Source organism: Piliocolobus tephrosceles, chromosome 5, assembly GCF_002776525.5.
Source record: "Piliocolobus tephrosceles isolate RC106 chromosome 5, ASM277652v3, whole genome shotgun sequence".
NCBI classification, from domain to species: domain Eukaryota; kingdom Metazoa; phylum Chordata; class Mammalia; order Primates; family Cercopithecidae; genus Piliocolobus; species Piliocolobus tephrosceles.
Genome location: NC_045438.1, coordinates 58,606,925 through 58,626,265, shown reverse-complemented (window position 1 = coordinate 58,626,265; position 19,341 = coordinate 58,606,925). Strand labels below are relative to the sequence as shown.

The 19,341-nt window shown below is 43.7% G+C and overlaps 1 protein-coding gene across 5 annotated transcripts in view; it reads right to left on the bottom strand.

Annotated features, from left to right (window-relative positions):
• Positions 1-19,341, bottom strand: part of ARID1B (AT-rich interaction domain 1B) — a 440,617-nt gene that overhangs the window by 13,291 nt on the left and 407,985 nt on the right. For 4 of the 5 annotated variants that reach the window (XM_023206081.3, XM_023206082.3, XM_023206079.3 and 1 more), the window contains 5 exons: positions 15,678-15,887; positions 13,530-13,734; positions 7,877-8,015; positions 7,449-7,621; positions 1,402-1,552 (listed from right to left, as the gene is read on the bottom strand). In XM_023206081.3, the coding sequence (XP_023061849.2) occupies positions 1,402-1,552; positions 7,449-7,621; positions 7,877-8,015; positions 13,530-13,734; positions 15,678-15,887 (878 nt within the window). The remainder of the gene's footprint in view (positions 1-1,401; positions 1,553-7,448; positions 7,622-7,876; positions 8,016-13,529; positions 13,735-15,677; positions 15,888-19,341) is intronic. The other variant, XM_023206077.3, reaches the window with a different exon arrangement.

Here is a 19,341-nt window from a genome sequence, read left to right as displayed (position 1 = left end):
CTTCTTCTAATCTTGCCAGCTACCCCCTCAAAAAACATCTGTAGCTTTTCCTGGACCCTCAAAAACAAAACAAACCTAACTGAAATCCTTGATTCAGCACACTAAACATTACCTTATAGTTAACTGATTAACGAATGTATCACAAGTAAATATTGGCCACATTATGGCCAGGTTAAGAATCAGAAGAGTCAATTCCTAGGTCCCTAGGAGAAAGCACCGTGTCTTCTTAAACATGGGATGGACGCCCAAGAACAAGGCTCACAAACAGTACCACAAAGAAACCTCATTTGGTAAAGCCGTGATTTTTCAACCTTTTTCTCCTCTGTATTACACTGAGGAAGCTTTCCCACCGATCGGCCCGTCCCTGTGACCCCAGCATGTGGCCTGATGAAACGTGAGCGGCTCTGGCCCAGCCAGTCCCCAGCAGAACAGCACATGCAGCTTCCAAAGGCAGCGATCCCAAAGCCAGCTCCACCCTGTGGCACACCACTGTGGCTCCGGGGAGGGAAAAGCCCTTCTGTTAGGACTCTATCTTTTTTTCTTTAAAAATCTGAAATATTACATGAAAACCTTGCTTATAATCATGTCTCTTATGAGGAGTTAGAGAACATATCAACACGGGGAAAGGGTTTCTGTGACAATGAGTATTGAAGTCAGGGCCCAGGCAAGGGACTTTCTCCACAAAAAGAAGCCTACCCTATGCCATCATCTTAGGAAGCAGTTTTCAGATTACCTTTCAGAGCCATTTCAATAACTTTTCCTCCTAATTGCAAATCAATCTGAATCATCAGTCCTGCAGCTGAACTTGCCATTTTAAGTCATTTCAAGATTAAGAGAGGCTGCAGTGAGGCCTGTGCTGTGGGTTTTCTAGAAATGTTTATTAAGGAGCAAAGTATTGTCCCTCTGTTTAAAATAGTCACAGGGAAAAAGCACTGCCTGGAAGACCTTTCCAGAATGCTGAAAGCCCAGTGTGGCTACCACTGCATAGGCCTTTCCCCCAGACAGAAAGAAGGGAGTGAGGGGAGCTGGTGCTCTGGAGGCCCAGGCATCCGGGAGCTCCAGGTGAGCTTCATCTGGAGTGTGTAGCTGGCAGTCCCTCAGAAGGAAGTGGGGAGCTGGCGCTGGGTGCCAGCGTGACTTGTGGCGGCCCTGGCTCTTGACTTGGGGAAGAAGACTCCTACCGAGGCCAAGGTCCTTCTCCCTGGTCCTGAATAGCCATCTACTGAGGGCAGTCACCCGACACTTACCTGGTGACCAGCAGCCATTGCCTCTTTACTTTCACAGGAAAGGGGACACTGTATATTGTCATCAGTGGCTCAGTTGCCAGGGCTCAGAAATGTGTGTGTGAGGAAAGCACAGTTTCTAGTAAATCATCTTATCGCCATCTTACAAAATACTCACCTTCGGTCGTAACTGGCTCCATAGGGAAACTGCTGGCGCTGCCCCATGCTCAGGTTGGACATTGCTCCGGAGGGACTTTGGTTGTACATGTCCTGCATGCTGCTGTTGGGCATCTGTCCTTGCGTCATAAAGGGCTCGCTGCTTCCAGGCACTGCAATATTTTAAATAAAATGCATACAATTAGGCATTTCTGAAAGTCAAAGGCCCATCCATCCCTTCTAGTAATCTCTATTGTCTTTGTACTTTTTCTCTTTTTTTGAGATGGAGTCTCACTCTGTCGCCCAGGCTAAGTGCAGTGGTGTGATCTTGGCTCACTGCAACCTCTGCTTCCTGTGTTCAGGTGATTCTCCTGCCTCAGCCTCCCGAGAAGCTGAGATGACAGGCACCCACCATCGCACCTGGCTAATTTTTGTATTTTTAGTAGAGATGGGGTTTCACCATGTAGGTCAGGCTGGTCTTGAACTCCTGACCTCAGGTGATCCATCCACCTCAGCCTCTCAAAGTGCTGGGATTATAGGCGTGAGCCACTGCGCCTGGCCTGTACTTTTTTTTAATATGGTAGACCATAATACTACTGAAAGAGCCTAAGGTGTGGAGCCAAGATGTACTCTGGGGGGGCAGAAATCTAAGATGGCCTCGAAGATCCAGCCCCCTCTGCCCGGTGGGCACCTCCCCTTCAGTGTGGGTAGGACCTGTGAATACCACGGTATCACTCCCATGATTATGTTATGTTACATTGCAAAAGGGGCCTAACAGATGTGATTATAGTTACTAATCAGCCGACCGCGAGTTAACCAGAAGGGAGACTGTCCAGGTAGCCCTTTAACTGTGCATCTAGAGCTTAGAGAGGAAGCAAGTCAGAGATATTTTCCTGCTGGCCTTGAAGAAGCAACGGCCATGCTGTGGAGGGGATCACGTGTTGGGAAAGGTGGGCAGAGGATAGTCAACAAGAAAATGGGACTGTAGCCTCACAACCACGAAGAACTGAATTCTGTCAACAACTTAAATAAACTCGGAAGAGGACCCTGAGCCTTCAAGGAGCTCACAGTCCTGGCAGACACCTTGATTTCAGCCTGTGGGACACTGAGCAGAGGCCCAGTCACACTGTGCCAGATTCCTGACCCACGGACACTGTAGGATCATACATTTATGTTGGTTTAAGCTGCTAAGTTTGTGGTAACTTGTTATATAACAACATAGAAAACTAACACAGGCCCAGATCCATTCCTTACTTGGGTAAGTTACCTCTGAGTTTAATTTCATTTCTTTTTTTAACATTTTTATTATGTTTTTTAGAGACAGGGTTTCGCTCCATCACCTAGTGATAAGAGGTGCAATGGTGCAGCTGCAGTGGTGCAATCGTAGCTTACTGTAGCCTCGAACTCCTGGGCTCAAGCGTTCTGCCTGCCTCAGCCTCCTGAGGTGCTGGAATTACAGGCATGAGTCATCACCTGGCCCCTATTTTCTTGTCGATAAAATGAGGCCAGTAATATTATCCCATGAAATGGTTGTAAGGAGGACATAAAATATGTATACAAAGTTAGTTCCCTTCTCCCATAAGAAAAAAAGTGAAAACCTTAACATTCAGCCACTGATTCACTCCAAAATAAGGATTAAAAAAATTATTAGGGAGTTAAGAATAGCTCAAGATGGGATGAAATACAACTATTTCTAACACAGGATGGAGTGCCAATTAGGTAGTATATGCAAATCAGCATCAGCTCAGAGCCTGAAGGAAATTGGGTTCAGTTCAGAAACTAGCCTGACGGCAAATTAAACATTTTAATATAAATTTTCATCACTATACAGTATTGCTACCTTTCTCCATCCTATGATTATGTGAAGCAAAAGCTGGTTAAGATTTTGTGAGCGGATACATTTTGTTAGGCTGGTAGAGAGGGGCCAATGCCAGCATCAAGTATTTTCCCTTGCAATGTGCTTTCACCTATTTTATCTATTTGATCTCACATCATCCTGTGGTAGAACCAGTTTTGAAGTTACTTTCTATTTTGTAGATGTGAAAACAGAGATAGACAGAAATCACGTGGCATAATTAAATAGCTTTTCTCTAATACACAAGGAAATCTAAAAGCAACACCAAATTAAAAATGGGCAAACACATAAATGAACATTCACAAAAGAAAAATAAATGGTCAATCAACATATGAAAAGATGTGTGAGTTCACTAATAATGGAATGAATCCAAGGTAAACAGTAACGAGGCTTTCTCCCTTCCATCTGATTGGCTAATGTGAAAATGATGGACAATGATCATTCTTAGTAAGGGGGTGAGAACCCACACACCCTCACAATGCTCTTGTTGAGAACATTAAACTGGTATAAAGTTTGCCAATACCTGCTTTACCTGCTATGGGAGGCTCTGCTTTGGCAACCCCTAAAGAAGCGCATTCCAGCATTCGCAGCCTGGGAAACCCCTCCCATGATGCCTTTGGGCTTGGTCATGTGATTAGCATTGCCTAAGAGGGCTCCAGCAAGTGAGATGCAAGCAAAAGTTTTTAAGTGCTTGCTCCCGGGACCTGTCCTCTTGGAGTGCTACCTTTTGAAATCCATCTGCCATGTTATGGGCATCTAAGAAACTACATGGAAAGGCCCCATGGAGGATGCTGCAGCCAACAGCTCCAGCTGAGTTCCCAGTAGAGCCTGGGGATGACGTCAGCCACTCGAGACACATCAGAGCCCAGCAGAGCTCTCAGCCTGGTTCCCAGATGATGGCGGCTACCTCAATGTCCTAGCTGACAACATGACACACAGAGCGAAGAACTACCCAGTCTACCATAGAACTGAGAGATATAATTAAGTGTTACAGTTTTTAAAGTCACTAAGATTTGGGGGTAGTTTGTTATACTGTAAAAGCTCAGATATTCAGTAAAAAAAGTTAATATCATTTGATTCAACAGTTCTACTTCTAGGAATCTATTTTGCATAAACATTCTTACAAATGTGAAAAAACTGTACTTCAATAATCACTGCTTCATTGTTTATAATAGCAAAAGATTATGGCACAACTCACCCATTACTAGAGCATTAGGATGTATCTATTCAATTAAAACAAGTAGAGCTATGTGTACAGATATTAATAGACATTTGATATATACTATTCTGTCAAACATATAAAATGATGTTCATTTATATGTAATCAATCAATTCCTCAATCAGTGAAGTAAGGAAGTAAGAAGGAAGTAAGGAAGTAAGAAGGCAGGGAAGGCAGGTTGGCGAACAGGCAGGGCCAGGCCCCTCAGGGCTACTGAGGGCTAATATTAGATCAGACTCTTTGACCATGCTACCATACTACAGGTTAACACCAACAGCAGCAGCAACAGAGACAAAGAGTATGTTTTCCACTGAAGTTAGTCATTAAATAGAAAATCACAGCACCATTAAGTTTATTGACAGAGTAAGGCAAACTGAAGAATGGAAAACTATACAGAACAGGAGTATGGATTTTCTGTTTATCTGCTTTTATTTGGTACTGAATACACCAGTACCATAAGGCAGCAAGTGAACTGAAATATACTAGAGATTGTACTTGCCACTGGGGATCATTTACATGGTTGATGAAAATATCAGTCACCAAAGTAGGATGGCTGAACCTTATGATGGTGTGAAAGCAACAGGCATTCAGTATGTTCCTCAATTTAAGATGGGGTTATATCTGGATCAAGTCATTGTAAATCAAAAATATTGTAAGTGAAAGTGTGTTTTCAACTTACCAATATTTTCAGTTTAGGATGGGTTTCTTCTGATGTAACCCCACTGCAAGGTGAGAAGTATCCGTATATATCTACCTAGGGCTTAGCAAGGTGATCCCAGAATCATTCTACCCCAACACACTTTATTTTTATAATAAGAAAAACTCTAGGCATAAGGACACAAGGGAAATACATCTACAGTTGTCTAATGTGGTGTATTGGTGGGATATGGGAATGGTTTGTAATACATTTTGAGGCCAAATTCCAAATACTGCTAATTATTTTTTTCCATGTTGTCATATTTTCAGAGTCTAAAGCCACCAAAAGCACTAACGAAATGTTCTGTGTAGCATCTCATACCACTAAGAAAAATAGCTCCCCCAACATTCACAAAGCTTTTGAAATTCTAAGCTTCTGGATTTACTGCATGTTCTGCAAAATCCTCACTTGGAATCAGCAGCCCTGAAACTTCTGAAAGAAAAACAATCATAGATGATCTTGCTTTATGAGTGTTATCTGACATATTATACACAAAATACTATGAATTTCATTTATAAATGGTATATGCCCTATATTCAAATTTTAAAGATTTTCCATTGTTCTTTTTCATTGGTCTATAATACATATGAAAACCAAGGCTTTGTACTTTATGCTTCTCTCCATTCAGACAATATTATCAAGAAATTCATGTACCCCAACATCTAAGCACAACACAGGTACTACTATTTAAGGGATTCAGAGTAAGTACTTCCATAAAAATATTATTCACTATTTCTTCTATATGTTTTTTCTAATAATATTCATTATCATTCTTCAATTTCACGGTCTTGAAAGCATTTGGAAGAAGCATTTGGAAGAGCGAAATATCAAGTCTCCACTTGTGGCTTGTAGACCACTGGCAGAACTGAAGGGCAGTGACTCAGACAGTCACAGCCTCAGTGCTGCCTCAACCTTGGGAGTCGGCGGGCATCAAGGGAAGGGCCAGCCTGATGTCTCCTGATGGCAGTCACAAACTCCTGCACTCTCTTGCAAGGATCTCATCAATCCCATCACTGCAGATGCCATTTCTACACTTACTACTCCCAGATCATACCGACTCCAACATCTGCTCAGCTCCAGCCATGCATTCCATGCCTTACCACGGGGACACACCCCAGACGGTCTCCAGGTTCCCCTCTCTAGCCCAGTCCTTTCCCAATCCTCCACACTGCAGGGAATGATGTCTTCACTTGCTCAGTTATGGTTAGCTTCTCCCTCAGGGCCCGCATTCGCTCCACGAGCACCTCTGATGTACACTCTGCCGGCGGGTTCCCTCTGCACTGCTGGTGTCCAGCTCCAGTTGGCCAGCTCCCCCTAGACTCTCAGTGATCTCCCCAAAGCTACTCTTACCTCTTTCCGGTGCATTCTCCAGAGACGGCCAGTTATTTACTTATTTATGTATTTATTACAAAAAAAACCTACTCACATCACTTCCCTGCATAACATCTTTCACCTTGGTGAAAAATCCAGATTTATCAATACGCCCACAGACACGGAAAGGCTCTGGCCCAGCTGGCCTCAACGACCTCAGCCTGTCCCTGGGGCCATGCTCGCTGTGCTCTGGACACCCACCACCTGCTCATACACCAAGCTCATTCCTGCCACCATCCCCATGACAGGTTCTCAGGGCCCTTCCCTCCCGACCACTCAGTCTAAGTCGCTCTCCCTCTCTCCCACCGCGCCACCCAATGCCACTGCTATCTGTATTCTTTCTTCCTTTCACTTTCCTGTCTTCCACCAACCACAATCTTTAACTGCTTATTTGTGCTTATTTTTTGCTTCCTCCCAGGAATTAAGAAGGCAGGGAGTCTGTGATTCCCTGAAGGTGGGCAGCGACTCTGATTTAACAATCCACGAGCTAGCGCCCAGCACACACTAGCACAACACCATGCCAGGTGCCGTGAAGCGCATGCTTACTTACCACCGCTGCCAGCCACTCCTGTCTGAGCTCTGTGTGCAGGAACTTAATCCTCACCATGCCTTTGGAAGTGGGTCCTATTATTTTCCCAATTTCTAGATAAGGAATGTAACTTGGTGTGTGTGAGGAGGTGGCAGGTATCCAGAAACAGGGATTATGTGCCGGGGAAAAGGCCGAGGGCACTGAGGCCAGCTGGGGACAGGATGAGGGCACAAAGAGGCTAACTGCTTTTCCCAAGGCCACAAGTGGAGTGGGATGGGGACCTGGGACCCACACCGAGGCAGCCTGAGGTGTTCCGAGTGAAAGGTAAACTGTTGTGGAACGGCAGACAGTAGAATGCCCACTCGTCCATGCCCGGGCGGAGGCCCCTCTGCACGTACCTTTTCTCATTCCCCCAAAGGGGTCCTTGTTGGGCTCATAGGGCATCCTGCCCATCACATCGGGCATGCTCATGCCCTGCTGGTAGGGGGCGTTTGGAGTCATGGAGTTCCGTTTCGGGAAGGATGAATCACTCACGTCTGAGAACGGGTCGTGCACGCTGATTGTACTGCTTCTGAAGAGATGCAAGGAACGAAAGCTTAATGATACAGCGGGAGTTACCTCCAAACAGTACATTCAGAAGATGAACCAATCTTGAAATGTGCAAATGCAAAAACCATCCAAAATAAATGACATGAAGAAAACTGGTAGTCATCAACATTTAAAAACTCTCTAGGAAATACCATTTCTTCTCTGTGAAGTTTGCTCCAGAAAACTAAAATATGAACAAATGTGACTTTGTATGGCTCATAGAGTTATCGGAACATACCTTCCACCTTGCATTGGGGTCATCTGTCCGTGAGGGGTGGAGGCTGGGGTAGGTGGCTTCAGGTCACCTGGAACCTCTGCCATGGAATTGCTGCCAGTTGACTGAGGGGTCTGTGGGCCTTGCAAGGATCCCGAGTTAGCTGATAGCAGCAGCACCAAGAGAAAACAGGAAGAAATCCAGAGATTACCAAGTAAGCCCAGCCGCCTTGCTAGTCGTATAGATGAAAGAAATAAATGTAAATAAGACACCATAATGATGTTGTAAAATTCATTGCTCTTACATTGTTTACAGTAAAAATTAGTAAAGAAGATTTTGAGTAAATATATTTCATTTGTGAGCCATAAAACACATTTATATCTTTTGACTGGATACTTATTTTCTGGGGTATTTATCCCAAGAAAATAATCTAATAAAAAAGAGGCTTTAGGCAGAAGAGTATTTATTCACCGTTGTCTTGACTGGAAATAATCTAAATGCACATTTTTATAAATGGGATGAAAATTTTGGTGCATCAACTCGATGAATTATTGTGCTGTTTTAGAAACAAAATTAGGAAACTTAGTTCTGGGTCTTAGACAACGTGAAATGTTTAAGATGAAAACCAAGGACACAAATTGACAATAAGCCTTATGTCATTTCAACAGCTTCTCAACATCTGAATGCGTCTGTGCTCTGTCATTAATAGCATCACTTTTTGACCTATGAAATCAGAGTTGTTATCAAAAAGCACAAGTCATACTGGTTTGGAGTTTTTAAATGTTATCAGGGTGCTGAGATTTGGCTTTAAGTATAATTACATTATAATAACAGAATTGAACCGGTTTTTTCCAAATCTTATGTGGGACTCTGGGAAAAATTCACTAACCTCACCTCGAGGGAAAAACGTAACATTTGCAGGGCTCCTGCTCTGTCATCTCTTGCAGTCCTTAGCATGCTAGATCATCAATAGATACTGGTTTCATGTGTGAATTAAATACTTAATAAATGAGTAATATGCCTACTATAGTCTAGGCTCTCTTCTACGCCCACATACACCAGTGGACCAAACTGACAAGAAAGACAACAACCCCTGCCCTCATGGTAAAAAAGTGCAGAACCCCCTGAACAAATGGCAGGATTACTGCTGCTTGTGAATAACATTTTCCATGTTATTGTGTAGAATACCTTTCCCTATGACGTTCCCAAGGCTCACTACAATTACTATTATTCACATTTTACTTTAGTGGCAACAGAGGTGAAACAAACCACGAGAGGTTCCAGAGGACACTGCAAAGGAGTCAGAAATTGAAAGGAGTACATTATTTCTACTCGGAAAGCCTCAGCTGGACAGAGACATTTCTAGCCAGATGAGGTCTGCTCAGCCCCTGGCCTGGGTTGGAATGAACGCTGGCCAACAGAGCTGAACACTGTGTAACATCCGTCCCTGTGAACCCTGCACTGAATGACTTAGAGAAGTTCTCAGAGATGCCGGGAAGACTGACTTTTTAAAAAAAGCTTTTATTTCCTTTTTTTTTTTTTAACTGCGATCTTAAGTTGAGGGATACATGTGCAGGATGTGCAGGTTTGTTACATAGGTAAACGTGTGCCATGGGCGCATGTTATATGGAGAAGATTGATGGCTAATGTAGATGCCTAATGTAGGTATAAAAGAAAAATGTATTCACTCGTACTTACAAACCGAATTTGCGTAAAACCCTGGAAATGCATGTTAAAAAGGTATATCGGAATAATGGAAGAAATTCCTCTTTTGCAGATATAAAAGGGTAATCGTCCTGCAGACATGGTTGCCTGCCTAATGCCACAGAAGAGCAACGACTTGCTTCAGAAATTCAGGCAGGCTCCGCTACAGCCTCGACAGCTTCTTTGGAAACATCACTTGCAAGGCTTGATTTCAGAAAGACCCTTATTTATAAGTATTCACATTTATAGCTAATAAAAAAAAAAAAAGGAAAAATCTCTCTTGCCAGTGTTTCTTTTTCCTTTCATGAAAAAAAAAAAAAAAATGAATGCAACCTCTTGTAACTCCATTAATAGAGGAGGCTGGCAGGCTCTCTAGGACATCCCTACCTTTTGCCAGAAGCTACAAATGTATACTCTAAAGTAAACAATGGAAAGGTTACTGAAGGTTAAGTACATTCACACACTTCAGACAGCATGGCCAGGCTCCTAGCTGGGAAGATAATTTACCCAGCACGAACCTGGTGCCCTAGTTCTGGCGGGGTTGCGGGAAGTAGGGTGGGGAGAAGGAAGAGCTGATATGTCCCAGGTCTACAGTGACTAGAGGTCAACCAGAGGGCACCTCTGTTTATAACCTGAGCCCCTTTCTCATTTATCTTCCACTGAGGATTCCCTAGTTGGATCCATGACAGGTTTTGTGACATCACCTGTCAGCTAATAATAGAAATTCAGTCAGCCACCTGCCAGCCAAGATGGATGGGTTTTTGGTTACAGACTTACTAATTGAACGTGGAGCTCTGTGCCCCACCCCTGCCCCACTTCTCCCAGCCTGGTCCCTTCCATTCCCCTCCCCATCTCCAGCTTACAGGCTGCAGAGGCCATCTGGGGAGGTGCTTCCTACAGCACTCATTGGAAATCCCCCACACCCTTTTCTAGATGCTTTATAACAAGATCCCCACTGGCACCTTAAAGACAAACCATAGCCCAAGCCCTTGCCTCGGTTCACCTGGGAGTCTCAATCACTGACTTGCTCTGGTGGCTGGAAGACAGGAACCCAGATACCCAGTGTGAGAAGCCACATGGCAACTTGGCAGTGATGTGTGGGGTGCAGCCCCAGGAGCCAAGGGGCTTATGCCTCCCAGAGGCTAACAGAATTGAAGCCTAGAGCTGTATTAGCACCCCAAATCAAAATCTGACTAGAGACAGATGACTTGTAGTGCTCTTAGAATACAGTAAAAAGACTTAGGATTTTAGTTGGTTCAGAGCAAAGGCTGGGGGAAAAAAGTCTAAAATGTTTCTTCAGAATCTTTTAATTTAGTCTGCCTGAATGTGCTGGTAAAAAATAAACTACAGCCGGGCGTGGTGGCTCAAGCCTGTAATCCCAGCACTTTGGGAGGCTGAGACGGGCGGATCACGAGGTCAGGAGATCGACACCATCCTGGCTAACACGGTGAAACCCCGTCTCTACTAAAAAATACAAAAAACTAGCCGGACAAGGTGGCGGGCGCCTGTAGTCCCAGCTACTCGGGAGGCTGAGGCAGGAGAATGGCGTAAACCCAGGAGGCGGAGCTTGCAGTGAGCTGAGATCCAGCCACTGCACTCCAGCCTGGGAGACAGAGCGAGACTCTTGTCTCAAAAAAAAAAAAAGAAAAAAAAAAAAAAAAAAAAAAAAAACAAGAAAAAACACACTACAATTATATTCTTCCGGGAAAAAGTGACTCAAAGAACATCAATTTTTACTGTAAATTTGTGTTTAAAAATTTTGTAATAAATAAGACTCTAACATGGCCAATAGTTGGGAATAATTTTATTTTCCTTTAACAACAAAAATGTTTCCAAGACCATTTCCCTAATGATGGGACTGGAATTGGAGAGGCCACCTGCCGTGTGGGTGTCACTGAATCGAGAGGCTTCTAAAGACCAGGGTGCCTCCGCCTGAGATCCCCGGACGCCTGTGTGTGCCTTGAGCCCCCTGCACGTGCTCTTGGGGCTGGGCGAGACCAGGAGGCTTTCCTTCCACTGCCTCCTGTGTCACAGGACCTCGGCTCCCTCTGGACTACTGAGAAGAATGTATACCAGGAGTCCATCTGCAATCCAAGCTCTTTTGTGTAGTTAAAATGATAATGTTGCCATAAAAATGGCAGTTTAAACAAGGGGAAAAGGGAAGGGCTGGCTGTTAAGAGAACAGGCCCTCCACTTTCTGAAGGATCTATACGCCTCAGCAGGGCCCCCGTCCTGAAGCTGATGCACACTGGGAGAGCTATTCTCCATACACAAGGGCAGCCCATTCAGTGACACGAGTTCTTTCCTGGCAAATAAAATGTACCCTTAGATCTTTGCAGACATCACCACTTTGCTCCCTACGCCCCACTGGGTTTTTATTTTGGAAAAATAGTTTCAGAGCTGTTCACAGGCAGCTTGTTTTACTCTGTGAACTGGATGTAATGTTGTGAGATTTTTAAAATTAGATTTCCCAGTTTTTAAGGGACACCAGAGTTGGCAAAGCCTTTGAATCTTTAAGGACGAGGTTAGCGAGGATTTCTCCTTGTTTTTAGAGCCTACGGATGTAATTCTAGGTATACTCACTACAAGTGCAGTTTGGGCCCACAAAGTATTTATATGAGATCCCTTGATTAGGAACCTTGGCTATCAGCTTTACCATCCAGACAGCAGCTACAGGAAATCATTAAAAGCAAAATAACTTCTTGCTCTGGCTGCTATGTGTAAACATCTCATGTGTTACAAAGGTATTTTCAACACAGGCAGACGTGTCTGGTGGGTATCATGTATACTCTAGCACCAGATGCCCCAGAAAAGACCTTCTACTCCCCAGCTAGCTGGCTTTGGGCAAGGTACTTAGATTCCACGAGACCTTCATTTTCTCATGGATTTTAAAATAGTATCAAAGTCACAGGACTGATGTGAAGATGAAATGATAGCACTTAGAAAAGGGCCCGGCACACTGGAAGTGCCCAGGAAACGTGGGCTGCCAGCCACGCTCAGAACAAGCTGTGTACAGGAGCGGCGGGTGCAGCCACGTCTCGTAGACAGGGACCAGGAACAGTGAGGCTACGTGCTGAAGGTCACTGACTGGGAGCCAGACGCAGATAAGAGAATGGTCGGATCTACTGGAGTGAGGTCACCACCCAGCACTAAGGTGCCAATGTCTTCCCCCCTCTACTATTGCATTTACGAGAACGTATGATTTTGTAATTTCAAATTTGAAACCCGAACGGTAGAACGAAGGCCAGCAGGGGAGCTGAAAGGAATGGAAGGGTCTCTGTCAGTGGGGAGGGGAGGGAGGGGAGCCGGCAGGTGTCACTGACGCAGCTTGGCCTGTGAGCGTGTTGGTGACGAGCACTGCACCCATTCCTAAGACCACTGACTTCCAGGACAAGGCTGCAAAAGACCACCTGTTTCCAAAACAAGGCTGTGTGGATCCTTACCACGACAGCTTGCTAAACACCCTAGAAGTGAGAACTTGCTGGGCAGGGGACGTTAGAAACTAAGCCCAGGCTTCATTTTGGTAAAGTTCAAATCTGAGGGTTTCTGACAGAGGGTGGGCGCGCTCGAGCTGTCAAACCTGCAGGGTGGCATTTCCTAGAAGTGCACAAGTGTTCAAACAGGCCACTGGGGATCTTTATTTTGTGTAGAGGTAGATGTAATCTTTTTGAATACTTGTATAAAGAATAAACGTATATGGCTCAGAATTCAAAAACTTGTTTTGATTAAGGTACAGCAAAAGAAGGGGTGCCTTCCAAGGGCCAATCAGAAATGGCCACATCCCAGATTTAATTCTCTCATCCCTTAAAACTGTCAATGGGCGTCCAATTAAATAAACAAAACGACGCAGGAACCCCCGCCTCTCAAAGGTCCCGAGTTCTCTGTTGGCCTGACTGTGGAACGACCTTCCCGGAACCTCCCAGGCCAGGCGCCTAGGCTTTCCTGGGCCAGTGACTGCAGCGCCGCCACTTACCAGGAGATGGCGGCTGGAGCTTGGGCTGCTTTTTGGTGTCCCCGGTGCTGAAGACTTCCGGCGGGGGCTCCTCCCCACGTTCGATCTTGCACTCGAAGGCAAACAGGTACTGAATATACTGCTTTTTCAGGGAGCTCGCTGCACTGCTTGAGGTGCCAACGTTTAGGTTGGTGGCCAGCTCACGCCACTTCTTGTTTTTATTAACCTAGCAAAAAACACGGCAGGATCATTGGTTTGCAGCAAAGTGGCTTGTTTAAAGCCAGGAGACAAAAAGAGCACTTAATGTCTTGGTTTACTTTTTTTCATTTGCCTCTTTTAACTAATGCTCATTACTCCCACTCAGGAGTGCATAGGCAGCATTTACAGTTATAAAACCATTAGGGAACCTGCTGATGGCAACAGAAAAAGCACTGCTCCGAGGTCCTTCTGCCCGCTGTGTCTCCCAACACCTCACACTTATCCCACTCCACCTCCAATTAAGGAAAAAGGGCATGTCAAAACGTTTAAAAAGCAACAACGGCACTATTTTGCAATTTAGGTTTTTGGGCAGTGATGTGAGAGTGTTCATTCCAGCAGCTGCAAGCTCTCAGAAGTGGGCCTGGGATTCTGGGCCGTACCCGTCCCCTCACCCCAAGACTGCTTGGGGTATCAGGCAAAAACAAAAGCAGCACCTTGTGCGAAGGTGAATGAGCCCCTGGACCGACGGCCCCCAACTTAAAAAGCCTGATGCGATGCCACTGGCCACCAGCCCCGCCGACGGGGCAGGCGCACACCTTCCTGTGCGGTGCTCTTACTCAAGGAGGCTTAGGCTGGAGACAACACAGTCACAAAAGGAGAAGAAAGAAAGAGAACTCCTGAAATGCGACATCAAGATGTGAGGCATTAATTTTAACCTTTTGATTCCCACTTGGGAACAGGTTATGAAAGGTTAAACATATGAATGAAACATGAGGATTTGCAAATAACTTGGAGAAGGTTTTGCCTTTTGATGTCTCCTGTGTTGTGTGGCAAGCGAGGGGGTAAGGGGACAGTGGTTTTCAATGAAATATTGAATTTCTGGATTCAAACTTTCTCACACAGCCCTTGTGACCATTTACTTAGTACTTGGTGGTGCATAAGTTGTGGATGCTCCTGGAGATGCCCACCGCCCTCTTTTGCCACTTAATGCAGGGCTGCAAACCGTGGGTCTTTGGGTTACTGCAGAAATGGCAAGCCGGGTGTTGCTCAGTGTGACCTAAGAAGGAAGGCTGGGAGCTAGGCTTTGTGTGGTGGCAGCACCTGTTCCCAACCACATCTGATGCCCATGAGGTAAAGAGCATGATGGGGTGGGGACAAAGATGCAACCCAGCTACATTCCAGCAATCCTCATTAGAAGCCCGTGGAGAGTCTCGTGATAGACCCAGCCTGGTTATATACACTGTGGACACAGTCACAGTAAGGAAGTAGCCACACAGTATCTACTCTGTGCTGGTTGATAAAATCTAATCGTTTGAGCAGTCTTGGTGATTCTAAAAAAATCCATGTCAGAAGAGGGTAGGTGCAGGGGAGAAAGGTCAGGGGAGTTGAGGGGTAGAAGGCAAAGGAGCCCAGGTGCAGAGAGGAAAGGTCCTTAAGTCTGCACCCCAGGCAGCTCCCCTGTCACACCTGAGGCCTAGCCCGCTGGAGGTCACAGCATTGGCCCTCCTAACTGTCCAGTTATGGTGGGCATGGTTTGACAAGTATGACTTAATTTTCTGATAACCTGCTCTGGAGAGAGGGAAGCAGTAAATGTGACTTATATCTGACACAGATAATTAATTCAGTCATTTGTAAAACATTTCTGAGTATTTACTATGAACTACTGGCAGATTCCAGAGAATTCTGGAGCTGTAAGGAAACCTACAGGAAAATCTAGTCTGACCCACTGTATACATGAGGAAATTGAGGTCCAAGTACATGACCTGCTGAGGTCACACTGCGAGTTGGTGGCAGAGCCAGGGTCCCCTAGTGCTCCCTGACAGCACACAAACATGGGTTGCAGGAAGGTGACTTTCACACAGGCTTAGCTTTTCCTTTGTGAGAAAAAAAAATGAGTCCACACATTCAAAAAAAGACACCATAAGAACTTATCCATAATGCTTCCTTTTTTCCTCCCTCACTCATTCTTACCTGGGCCAAACCCCCAATCTCTTTGACGCAGACATAGAGCCGGAACAGGTCCAGAGGCTTCTTGCCCACGGCAGGCAGACTCGAGACAGGAGAGCCTCTCTCTTCCATGAAGGTGAGGTATCGGTCGACCCAGAGCTTTCTCTCTGGCTCATTCCCCAGTTCGTACACCTTCGTGATCTTCTCCCCAGTGGTGGTGGAGGAGCTGGACTTCTAGTACCCAGAAGCAGCATGTGGAGGTGGGGCATGGGTGGGCAGACGGAGAGGGAAGAAGGTGAGAAAAAAGTAATGAGCTAACAAATACAAGAAGAGAAGAGATTAAAAACTACTGCTATCACACAACAATTAGGAATGAAGGCTACTAGTTCAGGCACAAACTATACATTTTCTTAGTTAGGAATTTACTTTTACTTTAAATAAAAGGCCCAAACTCCCCCTTTATACACTTAAAAACAAAAACAAAAAAGAACAAAGCCCATTTTGGATATAAGCGTTGAATCCCAGAAGGCAAAATTCCAGTGACACATGTTATTTTTAAAAACAAAAGGGTTCTAGCTCATGGAGTGATCACAGTGAATTAAAATTTTTACATGTGATATTATAGAGCCCAAAACATTAAATAGACTCCTACTTTTCCTTGTCAAAACAAGAATGGCTAAAGGGTGTCTTGGTTAAAACGCTACAGCACCTGGAGGATGAGCAACCACATGCTGCTTGCTGAAAAGTGTAAGGTAGATTTCCAGTCACGGGAACCAGTGGTGTGAGCTATAAGCTCGGTTTTCTTTTCTTTTTATTTTTTTATTTTATTTTTTTTTAAGATAAACTAAGGGTCAACCAAAGCTTTGGGATTGATGGATAAACATATACATTTATTTTTATGCCTATGTATTTATATGCTCGTGTGTTTTACACTGATACTCTAGTTCTTGCGTTTCTATGTATCTGCTTTTACCTGACACTAAAATATCAAGAGTTGCCATTTCTGAACACCTGAAGCCTACTCCGTGGATTACATAATCTGGAGGCGACACTTTCAGCCCTAGGCGGGGCAACTGTATCGCTTCCCTTTCTTTTATATCGCTATATTTGTAAAAATCTTTACAATATTTGCAATACTAGGGTTATTGTGCAAAATCATTTCTCAGTTCTCAATACAGATTTCTTGGAACAATAATTTACTTCATTTATTTATGCATACCTAGGTTATTATTTGCAATACAGAGCAATTATTATAGACAGAATTCTTAAGTTTTTATCCTTTTTCTTTATTTAGCTTAACATAATTTTAAACATATTTCTGAAAATGTGGGGGGTTAAATAACATGGCTGCCATTGAGGCTAGATGTTACCTTATTTAGCAGAATGATCTCCAGTAAAAGTAGGTCCCTGAGAAAGGATGCCCGAGAATGAAACTTATGCAGCACGTGAGGCCCCGCTGTCCCTTTAACTAACACGTGATTCTCTAGAGTCACTGGGCTGAGATTTTAAGCCTTCGGCTTCAGAATTACTGAGGCATAACATCTTTATCAAATATGTAATGGGTGATACAGCTGATGTCAATATAAAATGTAGAATGATAAAAAATAGTTGTTTTATATTTTAGAATATACTTTGATGCTGAGGTTAAACTTCAAGTCACTTAAAAACTACTTTAGATAAGAGCTTAAAATATGTATGTATACATATTCATATATGTGTGAATATATATGTCTATAAACCCATATGTACACTTAGAATATAGAAACTATATATCCAAATAAGCTTTTAAAGCTTATTTTTCATGTTCTTGTACCCAAGGCCTACTTGACTAGGAAAAGAGGCTGCTCTAACCCACTTCACACAAGATTCTCATCTGGACGGCACCTCAGAAGCTCTGCCGTCATTAATGGGACAGTTATTAATAATGGGACAATAAATGGGACAGTTCCTAAATTGTAGTATTGAGTTTTCTTTTTATTAACAGGACAGTTATTATTAAGAGGTTTCTAAATTTTAGTATAGAGGTTTTTTTTTCCTTTGGGGAGTTAACAGTTAAAAAAATGGGTCTAACGTTTTTCAAAAGTGAAAATTTGAAATAAAAACATGAAGAAAAAGGCATTATAATCTATAATCAGTTAACAGTAAAACAACTTCCCTCTTGCATTTTATTTGTAAAAAACTGAGGTAAAAGTTTGAGATTCAATTGAAAGATAAGACAAATAAAAGTAATCATTTCAATTTAAAATTTCTCCAATTAGCTCAACCAATATCCTGTTTGTAAGATCCATCTGCCATTCCTGGTTTGGTCCTCTCTAAACTGAAACTGGGGAATGGTTCTGAATGAATAGTTAATCAAGAACTGAGCAATGGGGCACAGAAATGCTTGTTCTTGCTTCTAAAGGGACTGGATTCTTACAAGCTGGAATAGGCCTGAGAAAATGATGGACGCAGTTTGACTATATATTAACTTTTCTCTCCTTGGTTAAATAAACTTAAGTTTAATTAACTTGTGCCTATCTCAATTTGTTGTCATAACATTGGAAAAATTAAATGAAGATACTTTCTAATAGAATAGTTCTATGTTTCATAATTTTTACATCTTCTAAAAAGCATTTTTATGGCACCATAATGTAGGAGAATGAATCTGCACGGAACTGACACGGTCAGGCCTCGGTTTACGTGATAAATCCTGAAAAACCCTCCCAAGGTTGGCTTGCTAAGCTAAACCAGGGCCTCAGTTTCACCACATGCTTTACTTTTCCTTTGCAGCACTATGTCACATGCTGCGTAAAATTGTATGTTTTGCACGTGATTATTTGTCTGACACCCATTTTTCTGACTAGATTCTAAGTTCCACAAGGTAGAGTTTCTGTGGATGTTAATCACCAACACTTAGCATGGTGCCCTGCAAGCTGGAGGGCTGTGATCGCGTTTCTTCCCCCCATGAATGATTACTCCAATGGACAAAAAGGGTGTGAAAAGCTTGGCAGCATGCTAACAGGAATTAACAGCTGATTCAAATATCCTATAAACAGGATTTCACCGAGCAAGGTGCGGAGTGAACGTGGGCACAGTCTAGTAAGGCTGAAGGCTGAGCACGAGGTTGCGCCCGCTGCCAGCACTCAATGCCTCCACCCCAGCTTAAGGTTCGCATACTGGGCAGACAATGACCACAGCCAATATTTGGTGTCTGAATAGAGGGCAATTAAAGACTTAGTGAATAAAGAGCATGTACGTTATCACTCTCATCACTGACCAGGCTCTGAATATACTGTCCTTGTTCATAGACACTGGTTTTGGATGAAGGTCTTCATCTACACTCCTCCCACTGACAGCGGGCAAACCACCTTGCCATTCAGAAAGACGGGTTCACTTTTCCCAGTCACTAAGGCCTACCTAGTACTGCTTCAGTGTTGTAAAAATTGTATCCTACTGCTGTGAAACTTTCGTGGAGGCAAGAAAAAGGAATGGAAATTGCTGTAAAATTACAGCAAGACATTATTATGGTGCCACAAATGTTTTCCTTGCATATACTTTAATTAAGCCTATAAGTACATTTTCCTCAAGTCTTTTAGGCAGATTTACATTTCAGCAGTCTTTACCATATGCCTGGTAATATGTGTATGTGTATGTGTATGGACAAATGTTTATTTTTATTTTAGAATGTTTTGTAACAAAACAATGTTGG